The 26,296-nt window shown below is 40.5% G+C and overlaps 2 protein-coding genes across 5 annotated transcripts in view; both read left to right on the plus strand.

Moving 5' to 3' along the window:
- The window catches only part of gxylt2 (glucoside xylosyltransferase 2), a 65,434-nt gene extending 50,861 nt beyond the window's left edge, over nucleotides 1-14,573 (plus strand). Inside the window, exon 7 of the mRNA XM_074676895.1 lies at nucleotides 11,885-14,573. Within this exon, the coding sequence (XP_074532996.1) occupies nucleotides 11,885-12,061 (177 nt within the window). The 3' untranslated portion in view covers nucleotides 12,062-14,573. The remainder of the gene's footprint in view (nucleotides 1-11,884) is intronic.
- The window catches only part of shq1 (SHQ1, H/ACA ribonucleoprotein assembly factor), a 279,134-nt gene that overhangs the window by 213,969 nt on the left and 38,869 nt on the right, over nucleotides 1-26,296 (plus strand). For 2 of the 4 annotated variants that reach the window (XM_074665378.1, XM_074665366.1), the window contains exon 2: nucleotides 22,141-22,172. The gene's annotated coding sequence lies outside the window, so the exon portion shown is untranslated. Of the gene's footprint in view, nucleotides 1-22,065; nucleotides 22,173-26,296 lie in introns of those variants that run through there. The other 2 variants (XM_074665357.1, XM_074665384.1) reach the window with 2 other exon arrangements.

The raw sequence follows: 26,296 nt of genomic DNA on the forward strand, positions 1-26,296 counted from the left end.
TTCCAAAAAAGGCTAAATGTACGATAATTTGGCAATTTTGTGTGGTTGTTACAGAGCTACCCCAGTCTGACAGAGTTATTTGTAAACCCTAAATGCATCTTAAATCATGTGACGTTTCCAGCCAATCATAGTTTGAGTGTCATTCATCTCAGAACGATTGACAGCCAATCATGCTTGTAGGAGCTCAGACAGTCAGAAAGTCTCTTGTCAGTTGAGAAAAAAATGAGCACCGAAAGTGGGACGAGGGTGAGCGAAGCGGAGGGCTGATATGTAAATATTTCAAGGGGGTCAAAACCAAGGTGCAACATCCTGTTCGTAGAAATGAAGCCTATGCAGAAGTGCTAAAAGTCACTGTTCGTCGAGAAGCCGCTTGAGGCTGGCTGCAGAAAGACCGGAAGTCACGTAGACCCCCAGCCAAAAAAACAGACTTTTTCGGCATTAAAAAGCATATTTACAGCCTGGTTCAACAAACGGCTTGGGTCTGAAACGTTGTCTTCACCATTGGCACACACTGTGAGGGGGATGAATTTTTTTCTAATATTTTCCTTTTGATTAAATCCACATTTATCGAGTTTACCATATTTGGATAGATGAGGGCGTGGTTGACTTGACTGACAAGCGAGCGTGTATTAGCCATTTTGCTCGGAGGCAAGGTTACAGATCGTGTAGTTGAGCTTGAACTGTTTTCATCATAAAAGAATCCAAAAATATCCTGCTGTGCCTTGGAATGTACGACAGACCGTCCAAGAAGTCGGTGCTACAGCTTTTCCGGTGAGTAATTCGTTTTCTATATTTTTTTGTGTTACATTATTAGCAGGTGTCAGCACGTATACCCGAGCCGAACCGCCCAGCTAGCAGCTCTACGCCTATGCCGTAGACTGCTCACGGCTTATGACTTGAGCTTGTTAGCCAGCTAACCCTGTGGCTTGGGATTGCTTGCAATAGCCTATCAAGTCTCACATGCAGGCAGTGCTAATGGGAACCTATGATAGAAAAGCATACTGGCATGTGTTGGGATTTAAATGTATGATCATTAATCTGGTACTGTGAATGTCGATTTGTCTAACAAAAAATAATTTATCCACGCAGAAAAAGGTCCGACTGATCGATCTGTATATTTCAAATTCCTGAATAGTATAATGCCATAATTCAATAGCTTTCATTATGAGAATCTGAGGATATATTGGTATGTGATTTACAGTCTATGGGGCTACGTTATGTTTTAATTACACTACAATAGCCTTTGAAATACTTTGCGCAGCATTTGTTAAAACTGGGGAGAGGCTCTTAAAAACAGACTAAACAGCATGTACAGATAGTGTGTGCTGTGTTCTTCGGTTATTATCTGTGCCTGTAGGTGAATCACAAGTTTCATTCGATAGATAGACAGAGAAAAAAGGAGATGACTGCACTGAACTCCAAGTGGGATACATTGTTAAAGCAGGACATCTTACTCCAATGAAGAGGACAATATCTATTCTCTGAGTACAGCTTAACACTCAGATGTGCAAAATATGAAAGCCAGTGCCCAGACTTTTTTCATTATCTTTAAATTTTCCTTAGGGCTTTGGAAAAATGTGTTTTCATTAATTTTTTTTTTCAAATATTTGATCTTATCAAAAAGTTACAGACATGTCTACGCCAGTGAAGTAAATGTGTCTGAGTATTTAGCATAAAAGGGTATGAACTGCATGTATAAATGTTTTGGTAAATCCATGAATAATTATTTCTTTCTATTATGCTATTCAAAACATTTTAACATATATGCACACATTTTCTTTAACTTTGTGCAATATATATTTCATCAAATAAAATTCCATGCCCTAAGAAGAATGGCATGATATAGACAGGCTGATATGCAGTTCCACCATAAAAAACATTTCATTTTGAGGAAAATTACTTTAAATTGCTGCTGACTGCAGTGACTATTGTGCGCCAGTAGCAAGGTGCAATTGCATTACAAGATTCAGGTCTAACACTGTATGTTGGAATCTCATCTCTCAACTCTCATGTGGTTACAGTAGAATTTACAACACTATTTTGATTGCAGGAAAGATATCTTGCAATAAAATGAAGTCATTGTGAAACATCCAAAATACAAAATGCCAGCTGTAATTGTCAAAAGACATGTGATTAAGGTCAGCTTGCCTGTATTTTGATGCACTTGTCAATTTTCCTCTAGATGATCCAGACAGGCTGAACCAGATGGTGATCAACATGAGAAGAGCCAGCTGGACTCCCAATGAGGCCTCTCGCTTGTGCAGTGAACACGTTGAAAGTTGTCACTTCAGCACTGACTCCAGGGTACAGAGACCTTATTGGCATAAACTGATTAAGTGATACCCAAAACTAAATTCTAACTTATACACACTATATCAAAACTTTTTCGAAGGCATGAATAAAGATGTGCATGTTTTATAGTGTAATTGTCACTGTACAAATACGCATCAAACCAGTCATGTGTGGGGAGTATTTTTGTCATAGAGAGGTAACGGAAGGGTAATTGCTTTTATACATAAAATCTCTGACAGTTAGTTTAAAAATATCTTTTTTTCAGATGAGAGTGATGAATGACGCATGATTTGTAATTGAAACTAAGCCTTTAGGTGACTTTAATGCTCTGTTAGTAGTTGCAGCATTTTCAGTGTCGATGATATTAGTGACTGCAAAACTTTCTGAAGTTAATTTCCGTGATTTTACCTATGACCTACCCTGTGTGTCTTTATTTAACCTCTAGTGCCTCCTTCGAGCTCCTGCCCTGCCGCCCTTCATCCACACTGCCTAGCTCTCTCTGTTACATCCTCTGTGGATCTGGATCTCTGGACTTTGGATCAACATACATCTTGTGCAATAAAACCCTTAAACTGCTCTCCTTGATTCAATTGAAAGTGTTTAAGAAGGTAGTATTAGTATTTCCTCTTTGCTTGTTAAACTAATCATACTTTTTAGGTAAACTTGTGGGGGTTCAAGACTCGATGCTGACTGTTAGTAGATGTATGGACTTAATGGATAATTAATTAAAATTCTGTTGTAATCAGGGATATTTGCTAACTAAAGACTTTTTCAAAACTCAATGGGCCTCCTTCATTTTTCTTAAAATCATCTCATGCATTGCTGTCACTGTATGAGAAATGTATAGTTAGTGTTGTAATGTGATAGTAAGAACTGTTGTTTGGACCCAAGCCCAGCACAAAAAAAGACCAAAAATGTCTTTGGATGAAAAAAACTTAAACAGTTAAAATTTCAAAACAAGGCAACAGTACTGTAAGGGAAAAGGGAAAGTTTTTAAGGAAGGCAGCAGGATCAAAAACAGGAATCAGTCCAAAAAAGAAATATGTCCCCAAAATGCCATAGCTGAGTACAGGCAGGGGATCAGAACAGGAAACCAAAACTGAATTAAATGCTGGCAAGTACTGTGGGGATGCTGAGAACAGTCTGGTTTAAAAAACAGGTCTGAGGCAGATGAGCTGCAACTGGGTGCTCAGGTGCTCTGTGTTACCTGATGTACAGGTGAGTATGTCCAAAACGGTGGTGAGTGGGAAAAATACTGCGGCCAAGTGGCAGAACTGTGAAAGTGTCCACAAAAACAAATCAGGTTGATAGTATTGCCTACATTTGGATCCAATATCTGATTGTTACTAAATTCCCATTATCACAGCCAGACAATGCCTGTGAGTGGGTGGAAGGACATTATCATTTAAGCTTAAAAACTATGTGCAGCAGGCAGGTATCTTATTCTTGATCTGAGACAGTTTATCCAGCACCTGACCCGCTGTTTTACTTGTGCTGTATGTGCACATATTTTTCCAGTGCATTATTCCTTTTGAATCTTGACTTTGATCAGAATTTTGTAAAAAAAAAATAGGCCTGCCTTTAAACCTAACTTACAATATGGGGGCAATAGTCATTAGTTATCCTGTATAGAAAAGTACCTCACTCCAAACAGAAATATAATTCTTTCTTATTAATGTTTCATCACAGCAAAGCTTTGTGTTAATAAAGCCCTTTCAATGAGTGAATGAGTTGATAGTTCATGCTTTTGAGGGTATCTGAAGCCCAAAACTTACTGTCAGTAGTAAACACAAAGTGATCCAAACATAACAATAATTTATTCAGTGCAAACAACATTTTTTAAACTGTCGTAACAAGAAACAAAACTGTACAGACTAACACAAACTTTAAAAAAATTACTTCAATACACTGGCTTGGAAACAAAAAGTCTTAAAAAATGAAGCCTATGTAGATGCGCTAAAAGTGTCACTCCTTTAAAAGTCTGGTCAAGACTGACTGCAGACTGGCACCCAGCACACTAGCTGTCAGTGAGAGTCTCACAAAGCCTGCCAGTTAGGTCTGCAATCCATACTGTGTCAGGAACAGATACAGACACGGACATGAAAATAGTTTTGGAAAGATGAAAAGGCACAGAAAAAACAGTGTTATGGCTTTGGATTCTTTTAAAAATTAACCTGAAATTCAACATTTGAAAAGAAAGTGATGGACTATCAAATAAAAAGATCCCGAAGACCAGCTTTAAAGGCAGAGACAGTTCACTGCGTCTTTACGACACTGTCCTAATGTATTTAAAATATATATCATTTCCCCTAGGTGTGAAATAACTCCATTCCTCAAAAATAGTCCAGGACTGTCATGTCTAATGTGAGGGTGCTCAATAAGTGCACCACTGTTTATAAATGTTCTGCTCTTTTCCATCTTTGCTGAGTTTTAACTTTCCACTGGCATCTCTGGGTGATGCCAGACAAAATTCTTTTCATGTTTGGGTGCTGGACACGGAGCTGCTGGAGGTCATCTTTCATCCCAGGTTGCTGCAGGTGCCACAGGTGGTTAAAAATCCACAGGGATGGTATTTGGAGGGCAGGCAGCCATGGCTTGTTCTTTAGGTGTATAAGGGAAAGTAAAAATATATATGTTAAGAAAAATATTTTTTTAACTGTCATGTCCAAGTGATTACATACTTTTTGCTATTTGAGTACCACAGTTTTCTACAGTCTTTGGACTCCTTTGTGGCAAAACCACAACTGCGTAATATTAAATGCATTACAGTATGATGTACTTCCTTATTTAGTCTCATAACTTTCATCTTATTATATATTATGCTCCCCCTATAAACTTTAAAAAAGAGCAAGCACAAGCACCGCATAATTACAAATACTTCTCTTACAAAACCCATATCTTAAACTTTATGTAATTATCATCCAGTGGCACTCAAATCAATCACATATCAATTTGATTATGAAATTTTGAATTTCTTTCATATTAACCATTTGATAAGTAATGTAGACACTAAAACATACTTTAAAATAGTAATGTAGTAATTTTCCAAGCTGGAGTATAGTCAGGATAAGTATATGGTCAGGATAACATCTAATAACTGTCATCATTTTTTACTATACTTGTACATTAAGAAATAACTTGCATGTTTAAATAATAAAATTGTATATTGACATACAAGATGACAGTTTCTCACAACTTTTCTAAAGTTTTGTCTCAACTTACCTCAAAAAGTGCGATCGAAGGGTGTGGAGGTCCGGAGACGAAGGGGATTGCTGGTCAGAAGCCAGGTAGCTTACGTTATCTCCGCTCAGTAGCATTTAGCCTAGCTTAGCCGTAGCGTCGAGCTAAATGGGCGCGGCTTCATCCCCCAACCACAATTCAGCCTGCCCAGACTCCGCCTCTGAACTGGAGCCTGGCTCCACCGGAAGGCTGCATTTCCATGATGGCCACAGCCATGGATTGGCTTCAAAACCGTGTCTCAGAATGCACGGGTGATGTCAGCGACGCTTCGTCCATTTTTTGTACAGTCTATGGTCAACACAAAAGAACCTCTCATTGTGACCCTTAAGAGGCTCTAGAGATTAATGTTTTGAAGTTATCTTGAAGAAGATGTTAATTTGAAGACTACTCTTTTGAGATAAAGTTAATGTTCCTGTCTAAAATAAATTTCACCAAGTAAAGTCAGATAGATATTTAGCTCTTACTATATCTCTCTATCTCTCTCCCTCAAGTTATCTTGAATACTGTTTCAAAAAAATAGCCTTGAGGTCTCATGACGACCTGTCATTTTTTGAAGGGGGTGCATGTATGTAAAACAGCTGAATCGGAGCCTGGAGCTGCTGATCAAACGCTGATGTTATGGGGCGGAGCGATGAATGCCCACAAAAGTGCCTGTAGGACACTAAACAGAGTGATCAATTGTGACTTTCGCCCAACAATAAGACAGTTATTTTGATCATTATAAGTTTTTTTGATTATTTTGTCGGGTGTACGATAATTTCCCACAAAATACGATAATCTTGAGACTCTGGTATGATAATTTTATATTTCCCATCTGGCAACGCTGGTGACGGATCATTTTGAAGAAAAATAGCACAGTCACTCTGCCATTAAGTCCAAATAAAACACAAACAACTCTCTCTGAGTTTATGATTTGTTTTCAATAAATTAAAATTTCCAAATAAAACAAACAACTGCCAAAGTTTTAGTCATTTTGGAATTTCTCTAAATAAACTAAGTACAAAATAAAGCAGTTCAACTGTTAACTGTCCCTGGTTCATTCATAGTGTGAATAGGAGCTGAAACACATTTCCCGTGGTGTCAAACCATAGCACTGTGGCACCAACTACTGGCAAGGAGGACTTATTTAATGTATGATTTGTTTTTGCCTTGAGTATCAGCTGCCTTCGCGCCTTGGCAGCTTTCGCGAGTACCGACTACTTGAAATAAGACTGGTATTGGTGAGACATAGGAGACATGTAGGATCATTGTAAATTTCATAACCCCATTGTAAAGTTACATGTCAGCGAGCTCTGCTCAGCGCACTCCTGTAATGTTGCCACATTAACAGCATTGACTGTTTTATGTGAACTTAAGAATATATCTGGTTTAATTGGCAGTACTCTGGCCAATGATAACTATTATGAAACGGTTGGAAATCAGCGTATTTAATCTGCCACCTGGTAAATTGGCCGGGTCCTAATAAATGCAGTATAATTTAGTTCTGTTTCATCCTTCCTGACCACCAGAGAAGGTGCTTTAAGCACTGAATGATACCATATTGGGCATGTGCAGGTCGAGTAGCTATACCAACAGTCACGTGTGACCCCCTGATGACCCGACAGGTCTATATCCTCTAGTGTCATCAGAGGATCTGTTCCTTTACATCTTCTTGCTCGCAGGTGTTGGACTAGTGAGTAGCACTTTTGCTTGTAGCCCTGAGATGTTTGTCAGAATTGCTGTGTATAATGCGCCCTCCAGGGGCTGTGACAAGCTTGTCTTTGGCTTCTTGGATAGTAATTCCGAGAGGTTTGACGCTGACACATTGTGAGTAACACAGTTTTTGTTGTTGCTGAGGTTGTGCGTGTGTTTGCCACATCCAGCATACATCAGTTCTTTTGTTATGGTTAGCGAAGTTGTGTTCACTGGAGCTAATCACTAATTGAGTAGTGTAGCAATTCGGTTGCCACATCCAGCATGCATTAGTTCTTTTGTTGTGTTCGTTGGAGCTAACCGCCAATCAAGGTTGTAATAGTTAACTAAAACGAAACAAAAACTAAAATTTAAAATACATTGCAGTTAACTCAAACTAATAAAAACTAGAAAAGAAAACAAAAACAATAAGTAAACTAAAACTGTATCTTGTGTTCACAAAACTAACTGAAACTAACTAAAATGATAGACAAAATTCCCTTAGTTATAGTTTTTGACAATATTAATATCCTTTAGGATTTAAATCAATCCGACACATTTTCCCAACCAATTTTAGACAGTTGTAGGCAGTTGTCAGTGCCGCACAGCACCATCATAGCGGCGTATAGGGACAAGCTTGTTTACTGCACTGACTGGCTGTGCGCTGTGCTGCGACAAAATGAAGTGGAGCAATGAATCAGAGCATCTGTAGTAGTTTAATTGTTACAGAGTCCAAGTTTTTATTGTATTTGAGTCTGCCTTTATTGTTAAAGTTTTTCAAGTTTTTATTTATTGAAGTTCATATTATATTGTTTTTTTAAATAATTTATATTAATATTATTTTTATGCAATTTATGTCAACATTATTTTATATAATTTATGCTTATATTTTTTATACTAAGTTTATATTATTTTCATGTGTTTAAGGCAGCAGCCAATATTTTGGTATCAGCATTGACTGAGCAGTGAGCTCTATGTTGGACTTGAAAATAAACAGTATGAAAAAAAAAAGAACTCTGACCTTTTTGAATCCTGCACCTGGTTAATAAGGTATGAAAAAACTAAAACTAAACTAAAACTAAGCCTTGTTGCGAAAATCAAAACTAAATAAAAACTAGAATGCCCACTCTAAAACTAAAAATGTCAAAACTAACTAAAACTAAACTATAATGACAAATGCTGTTCCTGCCAGCATTTATTGTTTGATGATAGTGTTTTTGCTTAAGCTAAGTTGTGCTTTTGTTAGACGATTGTGTCTTTGTACTTAAGTGTCTTACTCCTTTGTTGGTGAAGGTAGTGGGTGTGCTCCCTCTCCCAACATAGGCACACTCTGTTAAGCTGCCTGGCCGGGGTGTTTCGGTCTGAAGCGAGCTTGTGACTTGCTGGTCAGATTACCTTGCTGGGAGGCTGTGTTTCCACGCACATCCCAGTTTAGTCTTGCGAAATCCTTCTGGCTTAGTGTTTCTCTAATGCCTGCTCTGTATATCAACTGGTTGGTGATGGCAGTGTTTCCGCTTCCCCACTGCCAGTTGGTTGTGTCCTCAGTCAGTAGCGGTAATGCTGGGCGATCACTACTGCTCTGCCTGTGTGGCTGCTATGATCTCTGTCCCTCCTGTCTGGGCATCGAACATCTGAGAGAGGGCCTGTCTGAAGATCCCTGCATGAACTGCAGCTAGTGTACATGCCCCGGTCCAGGAGAGCTGCTCGGGTGGCTGAGGAAGGGCTTTTAACCTTGCCAGCTCATTTGTCTCCTCCTGAGCTTACTCTGGCTTAGGGGCCAGCTATGATCCCTACTAGCTAGCTGAAGCGTAGAGCTGCTTAAGCTGAGGGTACATCGAAGTTGAAGCAGTCTAAGCTCACCTCTAGAGTGGACCAAGTCTTGGCAGAGCTAGAACAGATGAGGGCAGCTTTCAAAGCAGACTGAGGAGAGTAAGGGCAGTGTGGTCACGCTTGCTTCTCCTGATGCCACTGCATTTGTTGAGGAGGACGTCCTTTCAATGGCCGCGTCTGCCACAGATTTTGGAGAATATAGGGCGGATGCCCCCTTCCCCAAAAGGGGCTTCTCATTCCTCGGTGCCTAGCTCCCATTCCTCAGCCCTCAGCTCTGGTTGGGGCTCAGTGGATGAGTCCATGGGGGGCCGTCGGTCATAGGACCCTGGCTTGTCTGCAGCTGGACCCTCCTCAGCCAGAGCTTCCTCTGTGAGTGCCTTTTTTAGGTGCAGCTTAGCTCCAACTACCTCCACAGTGCCTCCCTCCCAGGAGTACCTGAGAAAACTGTGTTCTTGCTGGAGAGAACCAAAAGCCCTCTCCTACTCTACATCAGACAGTTGGGCTTTTGCATCTATGCAGGATGTAGCCAAATTCAACTTTGGCCACATGCCGGCAGTAGAGCCAGCCATTGCAGCCCTTATTGTGTCTCCTGATGAAGTCCTTAGGCGGGATGTGTGGTGTCCTTGCCCACTATGCAAGATCATGGATGACCTCTTGTATAGGGCTTGTGAGGCAGGGGCCCACATGGGGAGGACAGGGAACTCACTGTCCCACCTTCTACTTGCCCTGTCAGTCTCTTTGCTGGAGACTACACTTGATCCATATGTGCAGAGTTTTAGTGACAAGTTCCTTCAGGCTTTTGCACTGATGTCCAGGTAGTTGGGGCAACTGATGTCCACACTTTTCCAGGCTCGCTGCCAGGTTTGGTTGGCGCAACCGCCCCTTTACTGAGGCTAGCAGGAGGATCCTTTGCAGTGTTTCAGTGGAGCCGGGGGAGCTGTTTGGGTCTGCAGCATCAGAGGCTCTTAAACGGTCTATTAAGGCTAGACAAACCAGGCAGCAGCTATCTGGTCTCAGCAGGAGCTTACCTACCCATACTAGGCCTAGGAGTTTTGTGGGCCCTCCTCAGCGCCAATTTCAGTCCACATCTGGTGCCAGTGGTGATCAGCACCATCAAAGCACAGCAAGGTATCCTGGTTGGCGTGCAGCCCAGGATTTTCAGGTTAGGGTTAACCCTTTCAGGGCCGTCATTTCCAATTCAGGGTCCTTCCATTCGGCCTCTCCCTTTCCCCTTGGTTGTTCACCAGGCGTTTAACGGCAGCTCTTTCACCCATGTGGGTGGGAAGATCCTTCCCTATCTGCAGCGGTGCTTTGGAGGGTTCTACAGGAGGGTCACAGGTTGCTCCTGGTGGCCCCCATTTGGCCGGGGAGAACGTGGTTTCCTTTACTGTGCAGACCCTGTCACAGTCAACCATGGCGCCTCCCGGACAGGTTGGACCTCCTGTCCCAGATGAGGGCTTCGGACCCTAGCCGTCTTGAGTTGTAGGGCCTGATTTGTTGCTGAATGACTGCTCAATCTCTGTTCGTAGAACAGTGCTTAACCTCAGGGCCCGATCCACTCGCATACAATACAATAACAGGTGGCAGCTGTTCTCAGCCTGGTGCTCAGGCAGGATTTGACTCAGGTGTTACCCTGTGGCCGATGGCTTCTTTTTGTCCCAAAGTTATGTCAGGGTCAAATTTTGATTGGCCAATTCTGCATGCACGGCTTAACCCCCCCCTAGGGGGAGATGACAGCAGGTCAACACTGCTCTGCCCAAGTGTGGCCGTACGAGCATATGTTAGTCATTCGCCAAGTATGCAAAAATCAGACCAGCTATATTTGTGTTATGATAGTCCTAAAAGAAGTTGTGCTCTCTCAAAAGAGCGGTTGTCCCACTGGATTGTGGACGTGATTGCTCAGGTATATCAGGCAGCTGGTTGGCCTGTGCCCCTTCAAGTGCGATGCCATTCCACAAGGGGCATCGCCACATCATGGGTAGCCCTGAGAGGGGTGCCCCCTGGAAGAACATTAGTAAAGCGGCTTCTTGGACATCGCCAAACACTTTCACAAGGTTTTACAGGGTGAGCATCCCTGACCCCCATCCACTGGGTGTGGTCCTGCTACAGGACCAGCCAGCTCCTACGCATTGAGGTGGGTGTGCAAGGACCTCTCCTGACTATGCTGGTATGAGTCATCCAGTGCTTAAAAGCACCGCCTCTGACAGTCTGAAAAGATGAAATTTAACGAGGGTTACATATGTAAACACGGTTCTATGAACTCTGGATGATTGCCAGAATTTCTGGTCACTCTGAATCATTGAATCTCGCAAGAAGATTCCGAAGGAACAGATTCTCTGATGACGCTGAAAGACCTGTCGGAGTCATCAGGGGTCACACGTGACTGTTGGTATGGTTAGTCAATCTACACATGCGCGATGTGGTATCTTTCAGTGCTTTAAAGCACCACCTCTGGCAGTCATCCAGGGTTCATAGAACTGTGGTTACGAATGTAACCCTTGTTTACCCAAACAGAGAATATGACTCCCAGCAGATGCAAAATCACACAGACTATTAGAAGAAGCCCACATTCCCTTTCTGCTGAGCTGTTTTCTTAGAATGTGTTTATACTTTGAGTTTTTTTTTTTTTTTTTTTTTTTTTTTTTTTTTTTTTAAATCTGCTTCTTGCAAAGAAATGCAATTTCTTTTTTGCCTTTGGCAATCAAGGACATTTTTGAAATTTAGAAGTTGTATCCTGCATCAGGAGAATTAGTTTCTTAAGTAGGGCTTGGCCATATTTTACTAATAATACAGAATGCCATTTTAGCCTTGACCTGACTAACATACAACAACATTGTCTTTTTTTCTACAGTTTCCCTTTGAAGACAACATGTTCCAGTCGCTTTTCTACCCCATCCAGACCAAGTTTCTGGACACAGTCAACACTCTTTGTGGTCGCATTCCTCAAGTCTTCCTTAAGCAAATAGAAAAGTCCATGAGGAAGATCTTCCAGGAGAAAGTGGTCCGGCATGCAAGACTACATGAGTAACTAACAAATATGTGGGTTTGTTTTTTTGTGATCCATATTTTTTCTGTGTCTGTAATTAACAACCTGATGATGTAAATTATCTGTGGTTATGTGGATAGCTGTAAGCACAGGATGGAAAGGACAAATGGGAGCAGCTACACAAAGGACATGGCTGACAGTGTTAAAAGAGTAAAGAAAGACTTTGCTTTTTATATTCTCATTTTTCAGACTCAAACTTCACAGTCACAACAAAGTCATCTCAGGAAATGTACACATAAGGTCTAGAATCTCCTCTTTTCCCTGTTTATATTTATTCAGCAACATAATCCCTCAGCAACTTGAAACATGGAAAAGCACAAAAAATCCAAGGTAGCCTAGATGCACTTACATTATTGGATTAACATACTGATAAAATGTGAGAGGACGTTTCTGCATAAAATCTTCATCAGTTTTAAGACTAGTGTATACTTCTGCTGTGACTTTACACCAAAGTTGCTGACACCAATTTGCCCACCAGAGTGCCTGCTTCTGTCCCACTACGTTTTTCTATTGGTCAGTTAGAACACAGAAATAATTTTAGTTTTCACCAGTGTCTCATTGGTGGCAATGGAATTTTAGGCTGATGTGCTGCTAGGGTACAGGGACTCTGGAAGTCTACAAAGCGAATGGCTGGTCTAAGGCATGGCAAATACACCATAGTATCTGTGCATACAGTGAAAGCTTAAATTTGATGTTTTTGTGACGTTACAAAAAATCTTTACTCATATTGAACAGGAGTCAGTCCACACCTGCCATCATTTCAAAATCCTCTGAGGTGCTCAAATAAAGCTGTTCAGATCTTCTAGCTTTCCCTGACATGATCTTAGTCTGTTTCAGAGAAACAGCCATGGTCCCATGGTCTGCAAAGAGCTTCCATGGCATCAGAGGATCTTGTTGGTCAAAGGTTTCAGTCAGGAGAAAGCCACAAGAGACTATCCAAGGCATCATACCACTGTGAACACAGGGAAGACATCTTAAAAACTTCACATTTTAACAGGGCTATGCAGACTTGTTATATCTACTGTATGTCTGAGGTGTGGCTGTGTCTAAACTTTGTAGAACCATGTCCTTTTTATCAGGTAGCAATATAGTTTAGATAAAGGGAAAACTACAATGAAAACTACAATTTCACTAGAACTCTACCACCATAATGATGGGACACCATAATATGATGCTCAAACTACTAGTCGGACACATTTTGATCGATATGACCGATCAAAATGTGTCCGACATTCAGATGAAGACTATACTCTGAGCACAAACAGCCCCACACTAGCTGAATAAAATGAATTCTTATGATGTTTGCGTTTGCACGCTTGTGGAGAGAATGGTTCCTTAATACAGATACAATGGCACTACCCAGAAGTTGGATTATACTAATGTCCCCCGACGGTCAGGGGACAGCTAGTATAATCCGTTTTTCTGTTAATACCAATGAACAGAAAAAGCGAAAATGGAGCCTTTTTTCCTTTATTCGTTTTCTAACAAAAAAGAAAAAACGTTTTTTTTTTGTTTTTGAATTGAAAAAAGAAAAATGAAACCAACACAATCAAATTACGGCTGAATTTTGTTTTTTGAACTGTCCTTTTTCATTTTTTCGTTTCAGGTCTAAAAACTAAGAAACGGAAGGTATAACATAGGTAAATTGGACTACCTACCAAAATAAAAGCTTTCCTGATAAATGGGTAATAAAAGATATATTAAGTTAAATGACGCTTTTATTTTTGTACAGTGTTTATTATGTACACTGCTATGATAATCTTAGTAATAATAATAATAATAATAATGATAATAATAATAATATCCATTAGAGACAATAAGAGACATTTGATGTATGTAATCGAGATCCTTAATGCTTGGCTACGATTCAGTTCTTCTTTGTGAAAAGTGTTGACGATATGGCTTTTGATTATGAAATATGTGTGTCATTTTAACTTTGTGACATGCCAGTTACATGTCACAAAGTGTGGTAAAGAGTGTGGTATCTGCTACATTTTTTTTGATGGGCAACATCAACCTACCCTGGGACTGAAAACAGCCATATCATTTTCTGTGGATAGTATACTTTAACAGTGCACAAGGGTAGAGAGTCTGTTTAAGAGTGTGGTATCTGCTACATTTTTTTGCATTGTATTACATGTTCATTTGTAAACCGTTGTTTCCTGAGTGAAGTTCTTTGTCTATAACCCCTACTGTAATTCAAACACATAAAACAATTAAAGCATTGCATTTGCTTTGTTTTAAATCAAATCATCAAATCAAATCACCTTTTATTTTCATAGCACAAAATCACAACAACAGTTATCTCAAGGCACTTTACATTTTAGAGCAGGTCTAGACCAGACTTTTTATGTCCAATAAGCAGAGACCCAACAGAATCCTCCAGGAGCAAGCACTCGGCAACAGTGGTCAGGAAAAACTTAACAGGCAGAAAGCATGTTGGGCTGAGAGAGTGGACAGAAAGAGACAAGAGGTAGAAATATAGATAGCAATGGGGGGGGCGGGGGGGGGGGGGGGCACAGAGAACAGGGAAGGTGGACAAAGAAGCAGGCAGACCTGGAGTTTTAGGACCTGATTTAAAAAATGTAACGAGCTGTATTCACTGAATTAAAACCAAAGGACAATAATTCATAAATACAAGCAGTTACAAAAACACCCACCAAACAGGATCCCAAGTGGTCATCTCCGTGCGGAGGCTGGAGCGCGTTCTAAGAGACTGGAGGATTTTCTTACCTGGCGTTCAGGTGATGGACGGGATGAGATCGTTCTCAATTTCTGTTTTTTTACACATACCTGGTACCAGAGGCTTAGCAATCGATTGCACCTTTTTGTTCTTTTTTCCCGTTTTTTGTAACGTGAGGATTATTTTTTTTTATTTTTTTTTTGCTGGATTATACTGATTGACAGACTCCGCTTTTGGCGAACACCAAAGACTGAAAGGGACAAAAAAACTAATTTAAAAGTATCTAAATGTGGACATTTCAAATAGTTTCGTTAGGGTTATTTAGTTTTTGGAGGCTTTCAGATTGAGATTATCTTCATGGTTTTGATGTTACCTGCTTTTAGTTAGGCCTTTACACAGGTGATGCGTTTACGCTCTGGTGTGGGATTCATTAAAGTTGAGGTGCCTTGAAATGAATACATTTGGTGGAGAGTTTCATTCATTTTCAACCCCATTTTTTGCTACTGACGTGATATTTATAATTTCTTATTTTTTTCCTTTCTTCAAAAGGTTTTCGGAAAAGAGTCCCCTTGTTTTTTTAATAGCGCTGATTAAAAAGTACGTTGAGCGTTACAAGGTGATGCCCAACAGTGAGGAAGAGCTCGCCACAGTCTGTCCATTGGAGCATAAACACTGTACGATCCTTACAACATTCAATGGTTTCATGGGAGCTAAGGTGTTTTAATATAGATATGATAATAACAGTGATAATAATAGAAATATATATGCACAGTAAGCAGTACATCTTCCTTTGTTAGGGGCATTGGAATACACTTTCTAACCTGGGCAGACGTTTCTCCAAACTTGGGCAAGAGAAGCAGTCTGCTGCTTACACATAACTGTCTGGATACAAAAAACCACAAACATCCCTTCTGCTGCAGGCATATTCTTCATTAGCTACCTCAACAGCTCCCTCCACCTTGCCATCAACTGCGTCAAAGTCATCGGTAGTGTTATTTTCTGAGGGGGGATGATGTGAAGATGACAAAGAAAAACCTGCTGACAGTTTTGATTTTATGAATGAAAGGGTCGATTACGAAAAGGCATGTGTCAATCAGACACCCAGGCATGCCTGAAAGAGGATTCAAAGCCAATGTGAACCACTCACAAATGGCTCTAACTACCTGCTTACATAAGACAGTCACTATATTAAATCGCAATACACCTCTAGTTTACCAAAAAGAGCAGAACTCTTTTTATACTACAAGGCACCTTTCTTCATCTGACCTATGACCTTCAACCTTGACTGTCTAAAACACTTGTAGTCAACCTATGACCTATTGGGAAATCTCCTGAGGCCTTCACCTGAAACATTAAAAACCATACCTTTACCTAGATATACAGTAGTTCATTATAGATTTTCATTTGTAAACATAGGATTCAGAGATGGAAGACCTCATACAAACAACTATATAAAATCCCAATACACCTCTAGTTTACCAAAAAGAGCAGAACTCTTTTTAGACTACAAGGCACCTTTCTTCATCTGACCTACTGTTCTGTAAACGGAACTAAAGATGTTGTTTGTCACCCGGAGTTATGTATGTGTAACACACACATGTGGTTGCTCGTAAACGTTCATGCTGAGCACACAGGGAGCCTCTGTGTAATTATTACTTCACGTCCGAGTGACAACATAACATGGTGTCAGAAGTAAAAAGGAATTAAAATAAGAAAGTAGAGTGAGTGAAGTAGAACTATGGAAGAGAGAGGACGAGGAAATGCAGCACAGCTGGCGCCTCGCTCCGCCATGCAAGTTTGACTTCACCAACGCTAATAAATGGCCGCGCTGGTTGAAGAGGTTCCAACGCTACAGGATAGCAACTGGATTGGACAAGCAGTCACAGGAGTTTCAAGTAAATGCCTTCATGTATGCAGCCGGCGATGATGCCGAGGTTCTGACAGAACAGAAAAAGTCGTACGAAGCGGTGACAGAGGCTTTTACGGCTCACTGTGTCAGCAAGAGGAACGTGAATTTCGAAAGAGCCCGCTTCAACAGGCAAAACCAGGAACCGGGTGAGAGTGTAGAGTTATTTATAACGGCAGTTCACACACTGGCTGAACACTGTGAATTCGGGGCCCTAAGAGAGCAGCTCATAAGGGACAGAATTGTTGTCGGCATAAAAGACGCTAAACTATCAGAAAGTTTACAGTTGGACGCCGATTTGACTCTAGAAAAAGCTATGGCTAAAGTGAGACAAAGTGCAAGCAGAGCTGAAGCGTATGGAGAACATGGGGGTCATTTCAAAAGTGACTCAACCTACACCCTGGTGTGCTGGCATGGTCGTGGCTCGTAAAGCTCAGAAAGACAAGATACAAGATACGACTGTGTGTCGACCTGACACATCTGAACAAGTGGGTGCAGAGGGAGAGACATATACTTCCAGCAGTAGACCACACTCTCACCATGATGGGAGGAGCTAAAGTGTTTACAAAGTTAGACGCAACCTCTGGGTTCTGGCAGATCCCCCTGTCGGAGGAGAGTCGGCTCCTCACGACATTCATCACCCCATTCGGGCGATATGCATTTAATCGCCTGCCGTTTGGCATCTCTTCAGCTCCAGAGCATTTCTAGTATGTGGCAACATCTGCCACATGTCGCTTGTGGCAGATGTTGGAGGGATGCGAGGGCGTAGTGTGTCATGCAGATGACATCGTTGTATATGGGGAGGACATGCAGCAGCACAACGACAGACTGCACCAAGTGCTGAAAAGGCTCGAGAAAGAAGGGCTGACGTTGAACGAGAAATGTGAGTTTGCAAAAGACAGCATCATGTTTGTGGGCCACTGTGTAACAGCAAACGGCGTGACACCTGATCCAGAAAAAGTCAGAGCTATAATGGAGATGCCTGAACCAACGGGAGTGGAAGATGTAAGGAGATTTATGGGAATGGCTAACTACTTAGGCAAGTTTTTACCCCACCTAGCATCATATACTCGCCCCATTAAAGATCTGCTCAGTGACAAGAATGAATGGTGCTGGGAGGCACCACAGAGAGAGGCATTTCAGAGACTCAAAGCTGAACTGAGCTCACCACGGGTGCTGGCTTCATACTCACCTTCAGCAGAGACTTGTGTGTCAGCAGAGACATCATCATATGGACTGGGGGCGGTCCTCAGCCAACAACAGACAGATGGAACGTAGAGACCGGTCGTGTTTATTTCCAGAGGACTGTCAGAAGCTGAAAAACTATGCACAGATCGAAAGGAAGCCCTGGCTGCTACCTGGGCATGTGAAAGACTGAAACATTACCTCCTGGGCCTGGAGTTCAAGTTGGAGACGGAGCATAAGCCTCAAGTGCCATTGTTGAGTACCAAGGCGTTAGACAAGCTTCCCCCAAGGGTGCTCAGGTTTCGACTAAGACAGATGAAATTCACATTCAACATTGTGCATGTGCCGGGGAAGAGGTAGATAATGGCAGACACCTTATCAAGAGCCCCTGTACATCATAAACTCTCGCAGGCTGAAAAAGAAAATGAAGCAGAGGTCAAAGTGTTTGTGGATGCAGTAATCCAAAGCCTCCCTGCAACAGAAGCAAGACTGAAGCTCATCCAAGAAAAACAGAAAGCAGACCCTGTTTGTGTAAATCTCATCAGGTATTGTAAAACAGAGTGGCCAGAAAAGCATGCCATACCTCCAGAGCTGAGGCCATACTGGCCTGAGAGAGAGACTCTCACCTTAGCAGGTAAGCTACTTTTAAGAGGCCAGAGAATAGTAATCCCTCAATGCTTGAGACAGGAGATTCTCAACAACCTCCACAGTGGGCACCTAGGCATTGTCAAGTGCAGAGCATGAGCACGCCAGTCTGTCTGGTGGCCGGGACTTTCAGTACACATCAGTTAACTGGTGGAGAATTGCGATGCTTTCTCACAGCATAGAGCAGAGCACAGAGAGCCTTTGCTAACCACTCCAGTGCAAGAGTGACCCTGGCAGAGAGTGGGCACAGACTTGTTTTTTCTGGGAAAAGAAGATTTACTTGCTTGTGGTTGATTATTTCTCACGTTACATCGAAGTAGCCCATCCCCTCTGTTGCTTCTGCTGGCACCATGATTGCCGCTCTGAAGGACACTTCCAGCTGCCATGGGATACCAGAGACAGTTGTCTCAGATAACGGGCCACAATACAGTTGTGAGTTCTTTAAAGAGTTTTTCACGGAGTATGGGTTTGCACATGTGACCAGCAGTCCAAGATACCCACAGGCAAACTGGGAAGCGGAGCAAGCGGTGGCTACCGTGAAAGGTCTATGGAAAGGAGGAGAGGATAAACTGAAAGCTTTGATGAGTTATCGTGCCACACCCCTGGAATGTGGATATTCCCCAGCACAACTCCTTATGGGCAGACAGCTTTGCACCATCATACAGGCTACGACGCCTCATTCACACGGATTTGGGACAGGTTAGGAGGAACCGCACTCACATGCGCACTCTGAACCAGTCACAGCCCCAGGCACCACCTGAAACAACTGTTACCCCTCCAGAGCCGAGTAATATCGGGCCTCACACAGACATCGTCCCAGACACAAACAGTCACAGGCAGACACATACAACATGCACATCCTATGTCACAGCCTCAGGAAGAATGTCACGTCCCCCAGAGAGGTTAGATTTGTAAATATGTTAAGTTACTGGAAAAAAGAAAAAAAAAGAAAGTCTTGAGTTGTAAGTAGTGACTGCGATGGTTGGAAAAAAAAGGGGGCAGTCTAATGGTTCTTTAAGTAGTTCAAGTGATTTTCTTTGATAGTAGAGATTAAGAAAGAGTTTTAAATGTTGTGTGTTTGGAAATATCACAGGTGGGGAGATGCTTACTTAAGAGGGGAGGTGTACTGTAAACGGAACTAAAGATGTTGTTTGCCACCCGGAGTTATGTATGTGTAACACACACATGTGGTTGCTAGTAAACGTTCCTGCTGAGCACACAGCGAGCCTCCGTGTAATTATCACTTCACGTCCAAGTGACAACATAACACCTGTGACCTTCAACCTGGACTGGCTCAAACACTTGTAGTCAACCTATAACCTATTGGGAAATCTCCTGAGGCCTTCACCTGAAACATTAAAAACCATACCTTTACCTAGATATACAGTAGTTCATTATAGATTTTCATTTGTAAACATAGGATTTAGAGATGGAAAACCACATACAAAAGGGACCAGCTGCCCGTACAGAGTAACAGTAGACAAGAAATATGTGAATTTGTTTTTAATAACAAATAACACGAGGGCAATTATAAACAAAGTTATGTAACATTATGTAACAAAACTGACAGACAATCCCTCAATAGAGTCCTGGATATTCATATGAATTTGCTCAGACTGCCATCTACTGGGCGAACAGGAGAAAACGTGCTGTTTGAGCCACCTCATCTGGCTCTTACCAAGGAGGAACAGCATGGATGAGCATCGGTTCTATTTCAAGCTCTTCCCGGACAGCTGCGTTTCTCACCCCGACTCTGAGAATAAGCCCAGCCATCTTGCAGAGGAAGTTAATGTTGATCTTGTCAGGTAACTAGATAGCTGTTTTCAGTCCCAGGGTAGGTTAATGTCGCCCATCAGCACACGCCGTGCAGCTGGCATGTCACAAAGCTAAAAAGACACACGTATTTCATAATCAAAACCCATATCGTCAACACTTTTCACGAAGGAGAACTGAATCGTAGCCAAGCATTAACGATCTCGATTCCACGCATTAAATGTCTCTTATTATCGCTAATGGATATTATTATTATCATTATTATTCTTATTCTTATTATTATTATTATTATTATTATTATTATTATCATCATCATAGCAGTGTACATAATAAACACTGTACAAAAACAAAAGCGTCATTTAACGTAATATATCTGTTATTACCTATCTATCAGGAAAGCTTTTATTTTGGTAGGGAGTCCAGTTTACCCCTGATCGCGCTCTTTCGGTTCTTCTTTTTTAGACCTGAAACAAAAAAACGAAAAAGCAAAGTTCAAAAAACAAAATTCGGCGGTTATTTGATTGTGTTGGTTTCTTTTTTTCGTTTTCAATTCAAAAACGAAAAAAAAAACGGTTTTTCTTTTTTGTTAGAAAGAGAAAAAAGGAAAAAGGCTCCATTTTCGCTTTTTCTGTTCATTGGTATTGACAGAAAAACGAATTATACTAAAGTCCCCAGACCCTGACCGCTAACAACAGCCTACACAACAGCTGGTATGTCGGCACAGTTAGGGAACGTGTAGGGTGTCCGTGAATCTGCTCGATTAGTCTCCCCAATGGGCACAAGGTGACGCAATGGTCGTGCCACTCTGAATTGAAATTGAATTTTAAAACTGAATCTGCTTTTTGTGAATTGAAATTGAAATCTGTGTTTTTGAATTTTAATTTAAAAAAAAAAAAGTTGAATTCAAGTATAACAAGAGTTGAATTTTCATAGGCAAAATACAAATTCAAATAAAAAATTTATTCAACTTAAAAAAAAAGAAAAAATTCAAAACATTAAATTTCATTATACATCATGCTTTTTCAAATTCAATATTTAATTCAAACTCAGTTTCTGATGGCACAAATTGAACCTCATAAGGCCACCACTCCAGGGTTACAACCAACAATTTGTGACCAGTCTATGTTTGTGACACACACACAAATACTTTGTTTTTGTTCGACCTATGTGTTCTTTACACAGCTACACTGTAGTGTTTGAGCACACATAATATTAAGGATGAACTCTTGAGTCAAACAGAAAGTGAGTAATGGTCAGTCACAGAGAAAGACATTGTTCTAATTCAATAAACCTCTTTTTGAGGGGCGTGATCTCTGTTTTTGCTTTTTTTTTTTTTGTCTAATTGATACAACTTACCCCAGCATGTGCTATAACTTACCCCAGCATGTGCTATAACTTACCCCAGTAGTGGGGTAGGTTGTAACAAAGAACCACAATGTACTTGACATTACCTCGTGAGGTCTGTGGTATTCTTGCAGAGGTTTGAATTGGTGCCGTTTGTAAATGTGGGTACTTTTTGCATCAAAGTTTGAGAACTCTGCCCCCAAAATTGAGTGAGTTAAAGGTGCTGAAACAAAATAAGTGTTACAACCATACCTGGTCTGACCTACTTTATGTTAGCTCGCCAAGTCGTTTTAATGTAGGCTATTTGCCTTAAACCTTGGAATAAGCAAGCACCTTACATATACCGTTGACTGATTTGACTACGGACTTTCTAGTGATCACAGTTAAACAGCCAGATACGGCAAAGAATCTGATGACTCCACAGACCGGTAGAGGGCAGGAATACGCATTAACTTCGTGTTGTCTACCGGAAGAAGAAGAAGAAGAAGAAGAAGAAGAAGAAGAAGAAGAAAGGACAGAAAAGAAAAGAAGTGCTCGTCCGACCGTTTTCCACGTGGGTATGTCGTGATGCGTATTGTGCTTGTAACGTGTATTGATAACTTCCTCAATAGTGATTTAACCGTGCTCGTCCACTGCACTGCTATATACAAATTCTGTTTTGTATGGATATCGGATCTATCAAGCAGGATTGCTTCTATGGTTCAGCACGAGGAGCCTAGCAGCATGCAATCCAGGCTGGATTGCGCTTCTAATTAATGCTACTATATAGGGTGTCGAGAATTATAATAATTATTATTATTTTTATTATCATTTTTATAATTATTATTACATACCAAGTATTGGGTCACACCGAACGCATTGTTTTACTCACTTAATTCATGCAAACAACTCTCACAAACTAATAACTGGAATCGAGTGGCATAAATTACGACATGTTCTGACTTCCTCACACACTTTGCGGATTTGAGGGCCACGATTCGTGGGAAGCTAGGAATTAAATACAGGCACGTGAACATCAGTGCAGGGTAGACCAGGGGGGTATTGGGACACACAAGCTGACGTCACGCGTAACGTGAAACGCGACACCATTTTTCCCCGAGGACACAGATTTTTTGGACAGATATAACATTGTTTGTGAATGGAAAGCTTTCTATAGAAATACAAATTGATCGTAAAGATATTATTTTTGGTATAGCTACAAAGAGTCTCCCCTCAAAAAAAGTTTTTGTGTTAAATTTAATATTGTTGTTAGCCAAATATCACATTCATAGCTCTAAGCATTTAAATCAAAAGCCAAAATTCATTGTATTTAAGTCACTGTTGTCCTCGTATCTAATGTCCTTAAATTATTGCACAAATGCCAAAGCCCAGAAGACCAAAAATGTATGCACAGAATATGAACTGTAAAAAATATATATATATACATATATTTTATTTTTATACTTTTTGTTGTACACATGAAGTCTGAGCCTCGAGCTTTGTTTATTGTATGTATACATTGTTATATATATTTTCAATAAAAAAAATACAAAAAAATTCCCCCGAGGTGCAAACAATATACAGCGGCGCCCATAGCAACACATTCAGAACAACGGTATAAATCTGCGGTCCGACTACTATTTAAGACTTTTATGCCAGTTTGTTTGTTTGTAAGTTCGTTTGGTAAGGCCGTTAGGGCTTCCATGTCATCGGACTTCATAACTTAGCTCGAGCCCAGTGCCCTTGCTCGATATAAATTAAAGCTTAATATATGCGTTCTGGAAGAGTGTCCATATCGATTGCCGGGGGATGTCTGGAGGAATCAGCCAAAGTCACAAATTTGAGATAATAAATCATAATTATAGGATAAGTCATAACTATGAGATGCATTTTCATAAGTATGAGATAGTAAGTCTAAGTCATAATTTTGAGGAACTAAGTCACAACTATGACATACATAGTCATTTGTAAAGAAGCTTGTTTTTTTCTTTTGCTGCATGTGGTAATCTGAAATCTGTGACCTCAGAATATGTGACCGCAGGGGGCAATTACGGGCATTGACTATGTGTGCTTGTCCAAAAAAGAGGAGAAGAAGTTGAGTTAGGTAGACAGCGTACTCAAAGATTCATTTTGGGTAAACGTTTGCAAAATCTGTAGAAATTGGAGCTGAAACTGAAAAACGGGTGACTTTTGAAGGAAATATATACAATAATCTACGTTTGCTAAAAGCTGCATTTTATGTGGAAGTCTATATGAACTGTTTCGAACATGTAGTTCGCTGTGCGTGCTGTCATGAGATACATGTACAAAACCATTTAAATTAACATTTTAGTTTATTTATAATTAACTTCATGATCATTAAATAATGTAGTCCCTCCAAACATGTTCAATAAATAAGTAAAAATTTAAAAGGAGTGTTGTGTCTATCATAAAAAAAAAACTGTCTAAGAACATGCTGTAAGGAGACAACAGCATAGTCATTAGATAACGTGACCAAGCTTTACTCACATAATAACTTATTAAATCACCCACATAACTTTTATGTGGGCGTTTGTCATCCTCTCACATTGATCTGGACTCAAGTATTCTTATTATGGATCATCACACAGTCAGAAATACAGGGGTCACAGATTCTGATAGACCAGAATGTTTAGATTAAGATAAGATACATTTTTTGGTTTGTTTTGCTTCTTTGCTTTTTCAGTTTTTGCACATACACAAGCCAGAGATGCATGAATTCCTGGATCAGTTTTTAAACAGGTCACAATGAGTAATCATGTAAACAGGCAATGACTGCTATTAGATCTATTTTGAACATTTTGGGTCTCGGTCTGTAACAACCATTTTGAACATGTTTAAAGGGCTAAGACACCTTTACTTTTCTACAAAAAAAAGACCATTCATGTGAAATCTTATGTAAGTGGTACTAATTTGTTTCATAAATACTGGTAAAAATGGATCAGAAATTTCAAGCAAATCCCCCTTGTAAATGTTCTGATGTTCATTCATTGTAAATTGTTCCTGTTTTATAATTGCATTGTAAAATGTTCCTATCAATAATAGGAATACTTAAGTCCAGATCAATGTGAGAGGATGACAAATGCCCACACAAAAGTAATGTGGGTGATTTAATAAGTTACGATGTGAGTAAAGCATGGTCACATTATCCAATGGTCTCTCAGAATCTGTGACCCCTGTGTTTCTGACTGTGTGATGATCCATAATAGCAGGGATCTCAAACTCGTGCCATGGAGGGCCAAGAGGCTGCAGGTTTTAGTTCCAACCAAAAACTCCACCAGCTGATTTCACTGAATACCTCACCTTCAAGCAGAGAGCAGGGACTAATCCAGATCAATCAGGAATGAGCCGTAGGAATGACTATATTATAAAACACCTTTTGAAACAAAGATGTAACTAGAGAAGTTGCATTTCCTTGCAGTAAATGCGTTGAAATGTTGAAGCTGAAGAGTAAAAGTAGTAAGGAAAAGCTGGAAATAAAAAAAATTAGCTTAAATTGTTAAACAAAGCAGACAAAGAAATGGCAAAATAAATTGTTGAAAGAAGCAAAGAAGTGAAGAACAAGTGAAGTGGAAGTGAAAAGGAAGTCAAGGAAAAGGTAAAAGGAGGTGAAGAAGAAAAAGGTAAAAAAAAAAAAAAATTAAGACAAGGAGTGGATAAAGAAAGTGGATAGAGTTGGAAATGTAAATCGGCCTATAAAAGCTAAATAAAATTAATAAAATTAAAAGCCAGTTAAAAACAGTGAAATCTCCCAAAAAAATGTGAAGGGAAGCAGAAATCTTTGACTAATGTGTAAATAGTATAAAGTCTTGTGACCAGTTTGATGTGTAAACAGAGAGTGCAAGTATGCAGAAGTTATAAACAGTTGTAGTAGAAGGAGTTTAAGTGAATGAGCAGATTTTTCTTTCTTTGTTTTTTTTTCATGGAAAATCTTTGAAATAAAGTTTAATTAAACAGGTCAGGAGTTAGAGCTTTCAAGACTACAAGCATCTTTGTCCAAAGGTAAAATGAGTAAAATGTGATATAAGTAGTTGAAGATGTGGTTGAAAGAGTTGAGGATCCATAAAGGGGTGAGAAGATGGATGGTGGACTTTGAAAGTGGTACTAAAGCCTTTAAAATGCCCAAACAGTGTAACTGTGTGTGTGTGTGTGTGTGTGTGTGTGTGTGTATTAGCTGTATTAGCTGTATTAGCTGTATTAGCATGTCCTGTGACACCCAGCTGAAATCAGCGGTTACCATGGTGATCATCACTTGAATCATAACGGAGTAACTGCTGTTGGAATCCTGCTCTAACAGCTAAAGGCTTGGGGATTTCTGCTGAGACACCCTCTGAATTTGCTACCACAGTGTAATAAGTAAGGATCAAACAACAATGAAGCGTGCATTAGACCGTTCTAAGGCACGACGTGGAGTGGGAACACCACTCCGCTGCGCGTCGTGGTGTTCCCACTCCACGTCGTGCCTTAGAACAGTCTAATGCACGCTTCCGAGTTGTTCAATCCGCTTATACCATGGTCCCACAAACTGTAAACTTTAAAAGAAATTGTGAATAATTTGACCAGAGAGAGTGATGCACCACATGTGCTCAATTGTTTGATCTGAGGTTATTAGCGCACTGGTGGGACAGGGGTAGAGAGAAGTGGAGCTGTCTGCAGCGGTGCCTTTCATCCATTACGCGCACGC

The sequence above is a fragment of the Halichoeres trimaculatus genome, unplaced genomic scaffold (assembly GCF_033239565.1).
Source record: "Halichoeres trimaculatus isolate MK-OKI-2021-1 unplaced genomic scaffold, fHalTri1.1 fHalTri1_scaffold_1, whole genome shotgun sequence".
NCBI classification, from domain to species: domain Eukaryota; kingdom Metazoa; phylum Chordata; class Actinopteri; order Labriformes; family Labridae; genus Halichoeres; species Halichoeres trimaculatus.